The 14,793-nt window shown below is 43.0% G+C and overlaps 1 protein-coding gene across 1 annotated transcript in view; it reads left to right on the plus strand.

Annotated features, from left to right (window-relative positions):
- The first annotated feature begins 10,501 nt into the window (after positions 1–10,501).
- The window catches only part of CHIC2 (cysteine rich hydrophobic domain 2), a 52,294-nt gene continuing 48,002 nt past the window's right edge, over positions 10,502–14,793 (plus strand). The window contains exon 1 of the mRNA XM_019469768.2: positions 10,502–10,932. Coding sequence (XP_019325313.1) covers positions 10,814–10,932 — 119 coding nt within the window. The 5' untranslated portion in view covers positions 10,502–10,813. The remainder of the gene's footprint in view (positions 10,933–14,793) is intronic.

The following is a 14,793-nucleotide window of genomic DNA, read 5'->3' on the forward strand; positions in this document are numbered from 1 at the left end:
TATTTTTGCTTATGCTCAATATGCTATAGCTATTTAATGTAATTATTGAGATGCTCAATAAAGAAGGAAGCACCACATGGTTTAGACTGAAGCAAAGTTCTGGAGCCAGTGTGGACAAGATGACTTCTGGGCACCATTCTGTTTCTGTGAGCCTATAATTTTAGGGGTAGTGTCCAGACATTTGTGAATTTAAAAGATGGCAGAGAAGAAAAGCCAGTACAACTTGTATGTCATATTTACAGTGTTGGTTTAAATCACGTAAGCAGCCACAGATATTATTCTAGGGTAATCTAAGAAAATCCATATATTTTACCGATCTTTTTTATTTTTATTTAAAAAAAATTTTTAATGTTTATTTATTATTGAGACACAGGGAGAGACAGAGCATGAGCAGGGGAGGGGCTGAGAGAGAGGGAGGCACAGAATCTGAAGCAGGTTCCAGGCTCTGAGCTGTCAGCACAAAGCCCGATGCAGGGCTCGAACTCATGAACCACGAGGTCATGACCTGAGCCGAAGTTGGACGCTCAACCAACTGAGCCACCCAGGTGCCCCTATTTTACCGTTTTTTATAAAAATATCTGGGGGCAGACACAGTAATTATGTATATACAGTGTGAAATCAAGGAAGAAAAGAAATGGGATGACTTCATGTATCTAATATTTTTAAGGCACCAAACGTGCTAAGCACTATTGTAGTTATTGGGAAGGTAGAGGGAAGTAATCTGAATAGTTCCCTTGCTGGAGTTTAAAAACAAAGCGTAAGATCATGGGAAGAGGAAACTCTCTGTTTAGGCTCCAGTCCTGGTTCTACCACTTCCTAGGTGTGTGACCTTGGGCCAAGTTACCTAATTTCCTTTTGCCTCAGTTTGCACACATGTGAGGTAGGGATGAAGGTGTTACATTATAAGGATGTTTGTGAGGCTAGGTGAGTTGCTGTGGGCAAAGGGTTTAGAACAGTGCCTGATGGCATGTCTGCCTCATAAGTGTTTGTTTCTGTTCCCAAACAAAATAGATTCTGCTTTCAGGAGGCTCCCAGTCCGTTTATATCATCTTTTTTCCCTCTCCCTCAGGAGCACAATTGTTGAGGTGACTATGGAAGCAGCAGAGGGTATCTGTTGCTTCCTCAGAGCTTTTGACATAGTCGTATGGCAAGCAACCTTTCCTTCATCCACTGGAGTTAAGCAGTGCTATTTTACATTACTTATGCTCTGGGGACCACAAACTCTAAGGGTGGCACCCATCACACAAATTTTAGGTTGAAAAAGATCTTTTAAAATGATCGGTGAGGGTTGAGATGATCAATTTCTGTTTTTGGAACCATACCTGTGAGTAAAGACTAAGTAAGACATTTTGTTTGTCTTCCCAGAGAACAAAGAAGTTTGAGTTTCTCAAAACAATATAAAACCCTCTTGATGTGTTTTAAAATTCTTCCTTGCCCCTAGGAAGGTGGTGCTTAGGGCTGGAACATAGTGCTCATGGCTGACACTACACATTTCTACTCCTGTTGCCAGGTATCCTAATATCATATCTACTTCATGCAAATAAATAAGTTCAGGAACATTAAAGAAAAGCATATGTTAATCTCAGTACAATCGTTCCTATTACTCTTGTTCACTCTTGTCATGTTTTAATAGCGATAAAATAGTAAGAGGAAAAATAGCTGACGTATTCTCTGTGATTACCAGGTTCCAGGCACTATATTCTAGATCCCATCTCATTTGCCCTTTTCAGGAATCATATACTTGATATGATCCCTTCTCCAACTAATTTCTTAGGTTGGCCATTCCTGTATCACAAGTTTGGTGTATATTTAGCCTTTTTAAAAAAATTCTTATTTCTTTTTAAAAAATTTTTTAAAATATTTATTTATTTTCAAGAGAGAGTGAGACAGAGAGCAAGCAGGAGAGGGGCAGAGATTGAGAGAGGGAGACACAGAATCTGAAGCAGGCTCCAGGCTCTGAGCTATCAGAACAGATGCTTAACCAGATGCTTTTGGCTTAGGTTATGATCTCACAGTCATGGCATGGAGCCTTCTTGGGATTCTCTCTCTCCCTCTCTCTTGGCAGCCCCCTCAAAATAAATAAATAAACTTAATTTTTTTTAATAAAAAAATAAAAAAGAAAATATTTGCAAATGACATATATGATAAAGAGTTAGTATCCCAAATCTATAAAGAACTTATCAAACTCAACACCCAAAAAACAAATAACTGACTGAGCCACCCAGACACCCCAATTGAGACATTTTTTAAACCTAAAAAATATTTTTAAAGAAGTCTCTTAGAGTTTTCTTCCCTCTCTCTCTTTTTCCCCCCGTCCCATATGTTCATCTGTTTTGTTTCTTCTTTTTTTTTTTTTAAGTTTATTTATTTATTTTGAGAGAGACAGAGACAGCACAAGTGGGGAGGGGCAGAGAGAGGAAGAGAGAGAGAGGATCCCAAACAGGCTCTGTGCTGCCAGCACAAAGCCCGACGCAGGGCTTGAACAAACAAAACCGTGAGATCATGACCTGAGCCAAAACCAAGAGTCGAATGCTTAACCGACTGAGCCACCCAGGTGCCTCTGTTTTGGTTTCTTAAATTCCACATGTAAGTGAAATCATATGGCATTTGTCTTTCTTTGACTATTTTATTTCACTTAGCATAATACACTCCTGCTCTATCCACAGCATAGCAAATGGCAAGATTTCATTCTTTTTGATGGCTGAGTAAAATTGCATTATATGCATGTATATATATACACCACATCTTTTTTATCTATTCATCAATCAGTGGACATTTGGGCTCTTTCTATAGTTTGACTATTGTCGATAATGATGCTATAAACATTGGGGTGGATGTATCCCTTCAAATCAGTATTTTTGCATCCTTTGGGTAAGTACCTCATAGTGCAATTGCTGGATCATAGGGTAGTTTTATTAACTTTTTGAGGAACCTCTATACTGTTCTCCAGAGTGGCTGCACCTGTTTGCATTCCCACCAACAGAGTGAAAGTGTTCCCCTTTCTCTGCCTTCTCACCAACACCTGTGGTCTTTTTGTGTTGTTAATTTTAGCCATTCTTACAGGCATGAGGTCATATCTCATCATAGTTTTGATAAGTATTTCCCTGATGATGAATGATATTGAGCATCTTTTCATGTTTCTGTTAGCCATCTGGATGTCTTTGGGAAAATGTCTGTTCATACCTTCTGCCCATTTCTTGGCTAGATGATTTGTTTTTTGGGTGTTGGGTTTGATAAGTTCTTTATAGATTTGGGATACTAACTCTTTATCATAAATGTCATTTGCAAATATCTTCTTTTTTATATTTTTTAAAATTTAAGTGTATTTATTTATTTTGAGGGGGCTGCCGAGAGAGAGAGAGAGAGAGAGAGAGAGAGAGAGAGAGAATCCCAAGCAGGCTCCATGCCCATGACTGTGAGGTCATAACCTAAGCCAAAATCAAGAGTTGGTCGCTTAACTGACTAAGCCACCCCAGCATTCCACAAATATCTTCTCCCATTCCATGGATAGCATTTTGGTTTTGTTGATTGTTTCCCTCACTGTGCAGAAGCTTCTTATTTTGATGAGGTCCCAATAGTTCATGTTTGCTTTTGTTTCCCTTACCTCTAGAGATGTGTCTAGTAAGAAATGGCCCCAGCCAAGGTTAAAGAGGTTGCTGTCTGTGTTCTCCTCTAGAATTTTTGATGGTTTCCTATCTCACATTTAGGTCTTTCATCTATTTTAAACTTATTGTTGTGTATGGTGTAAGAAAGTGGTCCCGTTTCATTCTTCTGCATGTTGCTGTCCATTTCCCAACACCATTTGTTGGAAAGACTCTTTTTTTAATTGGATATTCAATCCTGCTTTGTCAAAGATGAGTTGACCATATAGTTGTGGGTGATACATTTTTATCAACTACAGTCCACAGTTTATTCAGATTTCCTTAGTTTTTACCTAATTTCCTTTATCTATTCCAGAATCCCATTCAGGATATCACATTGTATTTAGTCATCATGTCTCCTTAGGCTCCTCTTGGCTGTGACAGTTTCTTAGACTTTTCTTGTTTTTGATGACCTTGACAGCCGTGAGGAGTACCTACCAGGTATTTTGCAGGATGCCTCACTATTGGAATTTGTGTAATGTTTTTCTCATGGTTAGGGTGGTGCTGTGGGTATTTAGGAGGAAGATCAGAAAGGTTAGGTGCCATTTTCACCATATCATAACAAAGGTACCTATTATCAACATGATTTACAGCTGTTGATATTGACCTTGATTTCCAGGCTGCAGTAGCATTTTTGAGGTGTTGCCATTGTAGTTAGTCATCTCTACTTTCCACGCTGCACTCTTTGAATTTTTTTTTTAACGTTTATTTATTTTTGAGACAGGGAGAGACAGAGCATGAACGGGGGAGGGTCAGAGAGAGGGAGACACAGAATCTGAAACAGGCTCCGGGCTCTGAGCTGTCAGTACAGAGCCCGACGCGGGGCTCGAACTCACGGACCGTGAGATCATGACCTGAGCCAAAGTTGGCCGCTTAACCGACTGAGCCACCCAGGCGCCCCCACGCTGCACTCTTTGGAGTAAAGTCTCTGCATAGTCTCCACTTAAGGAGTGGGGAGTTTTGCTCCCTTTTTGTTACTGTTTTTTAATTATATTGATTTAGGATTCCTATGTGTTTGCAGAGTCAAGGGTTCTGGTTGGCTCTGTCAATTGCTGGCTACAGAATTAAGTCCTTCCCTAGGATTTGCTCTTCTCCTAAATACAGCGGATATTCTTTGATTCCTGTCTTACATCATCTCTGCAGCATCTCATGTGGACAATTACTATCTCCTTATTCTTTCCTTTCCCTTCCCTTCCCTTCCCTTCCCTTCCCTTCCCTTCCCTTCCCTTCCCTTCCCTTCCCTTCCCTTCCCTTCCTTTTCCATTCGTAACACCACACTGTCTCAGTTTGCCTTTCACCAGTTTGGCTTTTTCCTCTCAATTTCCTTCATCGGTCCCTCTTCCTCTCCCTATCCCTAATCACTGAAATTCCTTTATCTTAGATCCTCTTATCTTCTTACACTCTCCCTAGGCCATCTCACCTCTTGACTCTTGAGCCATCTCAGTCATTTCTTTCTTTCTTTTTTTTTTTTTAATTTTTTAAATGTTTATGCACACACGCGCGCACACACACACACACACACACACACACACGTGGGGGAGGGGCAGTGAGACAGAGACACAGAATCCGAAGCAGACTTCAGGTCCGAAGCAGACTTCAGGCTCTGAGCTGTCAGCACTGAGCCTGACGTGGGGCTTGAACTCGCGGAGCCTTGAGATCATGACCTGAGCCGAAGTTGGCGCTTAACGAACTGAGCCACCCAGGCACCCCCATCTCGGTCATTTCTATGGCTGCTTTTACCATCTGTGGGATCTGATGGATCCCAATGTGTTTCCTGTCAAGAATAGTTTTTTAAGGCGACAGGAGTTTATTGAATACACCACAAGGGAGTGGAGGACAGGACAGCATAGGAGAGACTGCATTCCCTGCCAAGAGTTCTGTTTTGCATCTCCTCCTTCCCTTTCTTCCCTTTGCCCTGCATTGTCTGTCTATCCATTCGCCCATGCACACATCTATCCATCTATCTTTCTAATGTCTTTATCTATGTTCTACTGGGCATCTCCATTTGGTGTCTCCCATTCCACAAACTGAATCCACTATCCTCTCCTATAAACCTGGGCTGAACGCAGGAGACTCAAACATGATCATGAAGACAAAGTCATGTTTGCTTCATCCCTTGACCCTATTTTCCTCAGGGTTGGCATCATTTCTAAGCATTTTCCACCATGGCAAGAGCGACATAGCTCCTGTTTCATGCAAAAGGAGTTTTCCCTGCTTCCCCATAGTTCTATTAAAAGTCCTGGTATTGAATCTCATTGGTGTTGTCTGAATCATGTGTCCATTCAAAGCAATCACTGTGCCCCAAGGTATCCTATGGCCTCTGATTTGCCAGCTTTAGGCCATGAGCCCACTCTTGGAATTGATGATATGGTCAGCTTAACCCAATCACAAGTACTTAGAGTGGGGGAGGTATGATTTACCACAAATCATCTGGGGATATGCTGGTTTCAGAAGAAGTGGGAGATGTATTCTGGGTAGGTTGGACTACTGGTCTCCCACTTGAAAATTAAAAAAAATATTTTTTAAGTTTATTCATTTTTGAGAGAGAGAGACAGAGCGTGAGCAGGGAACAGGCAGAGAGAGAGAGAGAGAGAGAGAGAGAGAGAGACACAGAATCTGAAGCAGGCTCCAGGCTCTGAGCTGTCAGCACAGAGCCAGACGTGGGACTCGAACCCACGAACTGCAAGATCATGACCTGAGCCGAAGTTGGATGCTTAACCAACTGAGCCATCCAGGTGCCCCTCCCACTTGAAAATTTTAAAATGCACTGGCTTTCTTGGACCCATTGCCTGGCTTCACGTCCTCAGTGTATCACCTTTACTTTCAGGATGAAGTTCAGACTCCTTAGCAAGGCCTTCAAGTGTCTATCAACCTCTTTGAACCCATCTCAGTTTGGCTCTGCCTTCCTTATTATGGTCCAACCACAGTGGCTTTGGTTTGTACCTGATTTAGGCCATGCTCTTTTCTGCTTCAGGGTCTTTAACCATTGCTATAGACTGAATGTTTGTGTTTCCCCACAATTCATAGGTTGAAGTCTTAACCCCCAATGTGATGGTGTTGGGAGGTGGGGTCTTTGGTAGAAGAGTAGGTCATGAGGGTGGAGAAATAAATTTCTGTTTTTTATATGTCTATGGTACTCCATTATAGCAGCCTCTGTTGCTACAAACATGCTTGTCCCACTACCTGGAACTTTCTCTTCTGTTCTGTTTCCCATCCTTATACTTTTGCTGATTTCTCAGAGTTGAGTTACAACCATTAACTGTTCTCATGGTCCCTGAACTTCTCCACAGGACAGACTACAATTCTAATAGTTAATCATTTTTGAAATTACCCGTCAGCCCTCCCTCGTGCCCCAATGTACTTTATGCTACATGGAGGCACGGATTGTGTTTTAATATATTATTGCTAAGCCCTCGTTCCTGGCACAGAATATGGCATATGGGAATAAGTCAATGCATATTTATTTAATGAATAAATGAGTGAAAAAGGGAGGGTTGACATGCTGTCATAGTTCGGGCTGTCATGACAAAATACCACAGACTGGGTGGCTTCAACAACCAAAGATTATTTCTCACAGTTCTGGAGACTGGAAGTCCAAGATCAAAGGGCTGGCTTATTTGGCTCCTGGTGAGAGATAGCTTCCTGTGATGCCAGCGGCAATCTTTTTTTCTGTGTCCTCACACCAAGGGGAGATTGGTGGGGAGAGCAAGCTCTTTGGTCTCTTCTTAACAAAGGCACTAAATCCTAAGGACCTACTCTTGGGACCTCACCTAAACCTAATTACCTCCAGAGGCCTGACTTCCCCAATACCATCACATTGGAGGGTTAGGATTCCTACATATAAATTTTAGGTGGGGGGATACAATTCAGTCCACAGCATTACCTCATTTGATCTTTGACAACCTCAATGGCATGAGTTCCATTTCAGAATGAAGAAAAGGAGGCTTAGGAAGTTGAATCTGCCCAAAGCCACTGGCTAGGTAGTGATAGAACTGGTAAGTTTTCAAATCTAGGAATATCTGCCTTAAAAGCAACTGAATGTCCGTCTGTTGCCTCATGAGGCCTCTGAGGCATTATCTCGTTTGGTTTTGAGTCATTTAGTCTGAAGGTAAACGTGACAGCGTGTGAAGTAGGAATGTAAAGGGGAGCCAAATGGAGAGGAGCCTGTACAGTAGAGAGCTGGAGAACACTGAACACTGAGGGAAAAGATATTGAGAAGGGGAGTTTGTTCCCGGGGAGAAACTGGGGAAGAAGTTTGACAGGAAACTGGGCCCTGGAAGGTTGGGGGTGGAGTTTGGGATTGTGATGTCATCGATCATTAGGGAAACTTTGGACTCATCTTCTCTCATCCTCTCCGCCTCGTTCCCAGGTCCCACACCCCTTTGCTAGCTCTGACAGGTTTTTTTCAGAGCAGGAAAAAGAAGAGCAAAATAGGAAGAACAAAAATAAAACAGCCCCCCACCTTACACCGAGGCAGCGGGAGATACAAAGATCTCTCTGTTGAATAGATCTTAGACTAAGAACATTTCTCCCACACAGAACCAGTGTTAAGATAAAGGGTGACATTCACACAGTCCTCAGAAGCCTAGTTAACTCGTGCTGTTCTGGAACTAGCACTAGTAGCAATATGTGTCCATTCAGAGAACATTTATCCAGCTCCTTTTCTGAAGCAGGAGCTGTGGCTGAGCTGTGAGTTGCTGTGGGTGACTTCCTCTGTCCTTGGGAAGTTTCCAGCTATGTGATGGTTTAGATACTTTGGGGCCCCAGCCCCTTATCTCGGCCACTGTTTCCACAGAAAGGTGAATTCTCAGTCACGGCACGCTGGGTGTGGGCCACGCTTAGAACATGCTGACCTTCCTTCCTCTTGTTCCCTTTTTTCACCCTCCCATTTGCAGCGGCTCCTTCAACGGAGGGCAGCCACTGGCCTCTTGGTTCCTGCTAAGAAGGAGACTCAGGAGCTTGGCCTACCCAGTGCACTGAGGTTGAAGCCGTGGGTTTGACTATTAAATAGCCATTTGGCGATGAGAAAGTCACATAGAGTCTCCGAGATGAAGGACTAAATTACATCCTCCTTAGTTACCTCATAGGAGTCTTGGGGGAATATTAAATGATATGTATGTGCTTTATAAACAGTAAAGCATTACATAATGCGAGCAATTGTGCTGATCCTCATAGAGCTGATTAGTGGGATGGGGCCTTAGACAGCCCTTATTTGCTGTGTGCCAGACCTTCTTCTAGGCATTTCATGCATCTGCGGAGGAGGCCAGTGTGGGGGTGGGGGGTGGGTACTATTATTCTTATTTGACACATGAGGAACAGAGAGGTTAAGTGACCTGTTCAGGGTCACATAGTAAGTGACAGAGCTGAGATTCAAAGGCAGGCAGTCACGCTTCACAGCCCACTGCTAACCACCAAACTAAGCTGCCTTCTGTGTGCTTCATTAGTACCCTCTGTATACTCCTCTGGGAGCACTTGACACAATTATAATTGCTTACGTTAGTGATAAATAAACTACTAGAAGGCAGGGACTGTATTTCATTCACACACACACACACACACACACACACACACACACGCACACACGCACACAGTGCCTGACACATAGAGCTCAGTATATATTTGTTGAATTAGTAAATGAATAAATGTCCTCTGGGGAGATATACAGCAAGTCTGATACAACTACTGCGGTTTTCCTTTATCTTTTCTTGGCTACCTATGCTCATTTCCTTCAACCATTTCCAGTAAGAAAATGTTTGGTATTTCTTGCCGTCCTTATTGCCCTCCTTTGCATTTTTCTCAAGTTCAACAATGACCCATCTAAAGGGAAATGTCAGAATGTGAACACTGTACTTGCAGAATAGTCTGACACCAGCCCTAGATCCAGTATGACTGTTCTCTCCTGTCTTTGTGGTATATACTCATTATCTAGGACTCCCTCAGGAGTCCACTGCTGCCCCTGAACTTTTTGTATGGCCGGACAGGTTCTTGACTATGAAATTAAGCACCCAGAGTGACCCTTAGGCCTTCATTAGTGGTCTAGGCAGGTAAGCAGAATCCATTAAACTCTTTCTCCCCTCCCCTCTTCTCCCTCCTCTACCCTTTCCATTCTAGAAGGGGCTGTAAGGAAGGGAAAGGGATTCCGTAAGGTCTTAAGGGAAGAAAACAGGTTATGGTTGATGAGGGAGTTGGGGCAGGAAAACTGCATCTTTCAAACTGGAATCCAGAGAATGTGGCAATTTTTTTGCTTCATGTCATGACTACAGTGAGTTCTCTTGTAAGAAAAAAATAGCATCATTGGCCTGTATTTAAGGGGATGATGGGACATGATGTTTCAGTTTGGACATGTTTTGAAAATTCTTTTATCAAAGTGGACAAAAACATTTGCAATGTTTCTGTTGGGCTCCTCAAATTGGGAAAGTACAGACTCTGGCTTCCATCAAGACTAAAAACACTGACAAAAAGCGAGATTCATCTATTAGATAAACTGGCAAACACGCACTATAAATTTTGTATTCCAACCAGGGTTTTTGTTTTTAGTAGTTTTGGGTAGAGGTTACTTTGGGTGATTAAGTGCTCCACTGGACAGACACCCCTGGCTCCATTCCTCCAGGCGGGATCAACGCCCCGGGCCCTCGGAGCCGCCCTTTGCAGGACTCACTTGCTGGAGGGCGGGACCGCGCCGGCGGGGGCGCGCTGCCGAAGCGTCGTCGGCGGGTGGGAGCGGAGGAAGGAAGGAAGGCGCCCTGGGAGCGCGCGAGGCCACACGTTCGCGCGCGCCCGCGCGCCCACGCGCCCGACCGCACTCCCGGGAAGTCTCGCGATGCCGTAGCCGGCTGCTCCCGCTGCGGGTGGCTCTGGCTGTTGCTGTGGTTGCCTGAGTTGCTGCTGCTGCGGCGGCGGCGGCAGCGGCGGTACTGGTGGAGGTGTCGGCCCTTGGGCGGATGTTGACATTGTGTTGTTGTTATTGCTGATGGTAATGGCGGCGGCGGCGACGGCCGGGACCCCATCTCCTCTGTAGCCGGAGCCGAGGCAGCGAAGAGCTAACTCCGCGGCCTCTGAGCCCGAGGCAGCGACTCCCCTCAGCCTCCGCCGCCTCGCCTGCCCGTTTCCCGGCCGCGGCCCCGGCCCCTGGAGTCAGGCCCCTTTGGGCAGGGGGGCCTCGGAGGCTCAGGATGGCGGATTTCGACGAGATCTATGAGGAGGAGGAGGACGAGGAGCGGGCCCTGGAGGAGCAGCTGCTCAAATACTCGCCGGACCCAGTGGTGGTCCGCGGCTCCGGTCACGTCACCGTGTAAGGCCCGGAGGAGGGGAGGGCGAGGACGGGAAGGTGCAGGGCTGGGGTGGGCGCCCCCCCTTTACTCCTCGGGAGCCCTCTTTCCCCGGTGTCCGTCTTGTGTCGGGGCCTTCGGGAAGAGTAGGAGACCAGGAAGTGAGAACTTGCTTTAATTTCGTTTGTTTCGATCTCCGGAGTGGGGACAGACACTGCCCTTCCTCCCCCACACGCCCCCTTTAGCAGGCCCTACAGGCCTGGGCGATGTGACGGATCCCAGGAGCGAAGGTTTTTCTTGAGTCTGCCCTTTGGGCCACCTCTTCAGCTTCGGGGTGGAAGTACACGTATTTATGAGGTTCCTCCCCCTTGTTTTCTCTTCCAGTTACCCTGTGGTTCTCTCCTCTCATCTGTGCCTTTGAGCCTAGTGACATATGGCTCAGAGGCCAGATCTGGGCCATGTGAGACCCCAGTGACAATTGGTAATGAGTGGTTCACCGTGGTGTCTGTGCCTTTCACACATACTCACAGGTCTTCCCAGTTTCTTGCAGAGTCAATTTCAGCGGAAATGCAGGTTCCTGTAATTGTATATGATAAAAATGTGTGGATGAACCTATATTTAAGATCTGCAGAACGATATATGTTTACTACCAGTTTTTAAAAAGAAATCTACGTGCTGGACACACTCTGCTGGGGTTACTGAGTTCTCTCTGTAATCAGAGCCTCCTTTGGGCATGAACTCTGGGATGGCTTCTTCATTTGATAAGGGTTCCTTCCTGTAAGTCTGATTTGCAACATTTAAAAGTCCGATGTTATTCAAACAATAAGGAATGAGAGCTTTGTAAAAAGGTCATGACTAATCAAAGGAATGTGAAGACTTGAACCAAATAATGAGCTGTCCGGAAGCAGGAAGTTTTGTAATGTTTGTCTGAGAAGTCCAGAGTTGTGTACAACTTGAAGTATTTATATTCTTCATTTTAGATCTCTTGTTCAAATCCTAGATCAAACTTGTATGCTTGTCAGAAATCTCCACAGTACACCCTTCTAGTAAAATAAAAGGGCCAGCAGATCCGAGACTGTCTGGAACAGTTTTCGTTGGGTTTTTGGTGTGGGGTGAGTGGGATGTGCAGTGAATAACTTTTAGTGAAAAGGTAAGACTCCTTATAGAAGATTTTCAGCAAAATCCTTGTATTTCTCACTACGTGATATGACCAGCCATATTGTTGTTTGGGTATGCTTATGTAATGCTTTGATTTCTTTAGCACCTGTTAGTCTATATTCAGGTGACTTAATAGGGTAAAAACACTGCATAATCATTGTCACAGTGCCATGGGAAGACAATGGGATTTATCACCACAATAACAGTTACTTAGTATTTTCACTGTCATCTCCAGCAGAATTAAGAAGTTTCATGGATACTAAATCTTTCTTTAACATGTATTACAGAACTTTTTTAGTCTCATAGCCTGCCATTTAATTTTTTAGTTTGACACTCAGGACCTTTTTACATACATTTATTTATTTATTTATTTATTTATTTATTTATTTTCTTTTTACATTGTTTTAAACCTAATGAGTGTATGTGTGCATAAAGAAGGGATTTTTTTTTTTCAAACTCTTTGATGCTATCTCCCTGCCTTTCCCCCCCTAAATTCCTCTTGTTAAAGAAAAGCAGGCAATTTTTTGCTATTTAAAAAGGCGCTGCTTGAGTTATAATGTTTCCTCTGTTTAAGGAAAAGAAAAACTAAGCACTTTGTTGGGTAAATAGAAAATATAATAAAGTGCTCAGAACTAAATAGGTGATTAGTAAATTTGATTGTAGTTGGCTACTCAGACAGGTTAATGGGGTGGGAAATGATTATTAGTGGTTTTCAATCTCACTGCCCATTAAAATTACCTACGGAAATTAAACAAACAAAAGAACAACAACAAGAAAAGCTGCGTTTTCCCCAGGGCCAGGCCAGTTGAAGGCCTAGTATCTGAGTGAGGTCCCAGGCCTGGATGTTGGTTTAGAAAGTCCTACAGGTGATTCTAATGTACAGGCAGAGTTGAAAATCTCTCATCCAGAGTATGAGGAGGGACTCCATGCCCCCAGTAAGCAGTATGCCTTTCTGCACTGGAGTTCATGTTTCTGTGATCTCTCTCAGTCACTTTCCCTCTTTTCCCCATTACCTTGGTTCTAGGCTCTGGGTTCAAATCTACTCTCTGCCACTAGGGTAAATTATTTATGCCTCTTCAGTTACGATGGGGATCGTTATAGTCCTTAATTTTTAAGGTTATTAAGGATTAAATGAGACAGTATACGCCAGGAAGTCATCACATTGTGTGATACTGTGCCCAATAAATATTAACCTTCATTAGTTACCCTCTGTATTTAAAAGTGTTCCACTTTGAGAAACATGAGTGTAAAGCACAGTACTAAGAAATCCGAACTGCCATTTTCAAACCTAACAGTGATTGACTTTAGTCCTATTTTTCCATTTCTAAACAATGTATATGAGGTTAAATTACTGTGTGAAGTATTTGCATGAAAATTAGTGAGAATCTTCATTGAAAACCTAAACCCGTTTTGTAACGACATAGATAAGTATAGTAATAGTAATACAAAACTTTTTACATGACTCTGTCATATATAATTCACTGGCATACTATGCCCGTGGGTAGCCCACTTAGTGCCTATAAGGTTTTTGAAATTGGCTCTTTTTTAAAAAAAATTTTTTTTAAGTTTATTTATTTTTGAGAGAGAGAGAGCGAGAGAGAGCGAGAGAGAGCAAGCACGAGCTGGAAAGGGGCAGAGAAAGATGGAGAAAGAGAATCCAAAGCAGGCTCCAGGCTCTGAGCTGTCAGCACAGAGCCCCATGCAGGGCTTGAACCCACAAGCTGTGAGATCGTGACCTGACCAAAGTTGGACGCTTACCCGACTGAGCTACCCAGGCACCCCTGAAATTGGTTCTTATGGGTTACTGTAACTGTTGAGCATGTTCAGTTTTTCTTACCTTTAATTATAAATAAGAGTTGTTAAAACAGTTGTAGTAAAGCTGCTGCTGCTCCCACCCTACCTGTTTTTTTTAAACTAAGGAGCTCTTCAGAGCAGTCTTCTCTTACAGGTTTAGAAGTAAATGATAGTGCCACCTGAATCGTCTGTAATCCTGATCAATCTCAAAACATATCGATTCATCCATATTTGTTTTTCATAGATTTCACTTTTGAGTAGACCTTTATATCTGAATATTTCCACTCTTTTTTCCTCCCTACCATAATAATCATTTTACAGTATTACTCTTACTTTATTTTAGAAATTACTGTATTCTCATGTGACATGATCTGGCATGTCATTATAGTGATGTGAAAAAGTAAGATACCTTCCATTTTCCCCTACATAGGCAGGTCGTGGTTATTTTGGGGGTATAATTGTATAATCAGATTTTTGGGATATAAGGATGTAAAACAATTTGTCTAAACAAAGTCTGTTTTAATGTGTTTTTTAACACAAATATTTTTATATCGATTGCAAATCAGACTTATACTTTGTACTTCCATCATGATCAGTATTCTTTTTTGACATTCTTCTGGATAAGTTTAATAATTTTCTTCATTGCTAGATTTGCATGTAACAATATGGAACAGAGTGGCAGCTCCAACAGGGAGAAATCTTATACAGAAGCATATTTTGAGGAAAGGTGGTATTTGAAGGAAGAGGGAAATAAGTTCCTATTATTGCATAACATTTATGTGCATGGAACTTAAGACTTGAGTTCACACTTCAATTAAAAGTAGATTTCCTGTGTGTGTGTGTGTGTGTGAGAGAGAGAGAGAGAGAGAGAGAGAGAGAGAGAGAGTTTTCTTATTTTATTATGTAATGAAAATGAGGGGAAAGTGATTATC

The sequence above is a fragment of the Panthera pardus genome, unplaced genomic scaffold (assembly GCF_024362965.1).
Source record: "Panthera pardus isolate Hobbes unplaced genomic scaffold, ASM2436296v1 HiC_scaffold_13, whole genome shotgun sequence".
Classification (NCBI taxonomy): Eukaryota; Metazoa; Chordata; class Mammalia; order Carnivora; family Felidae; genus Panthera; species Panthera pardus.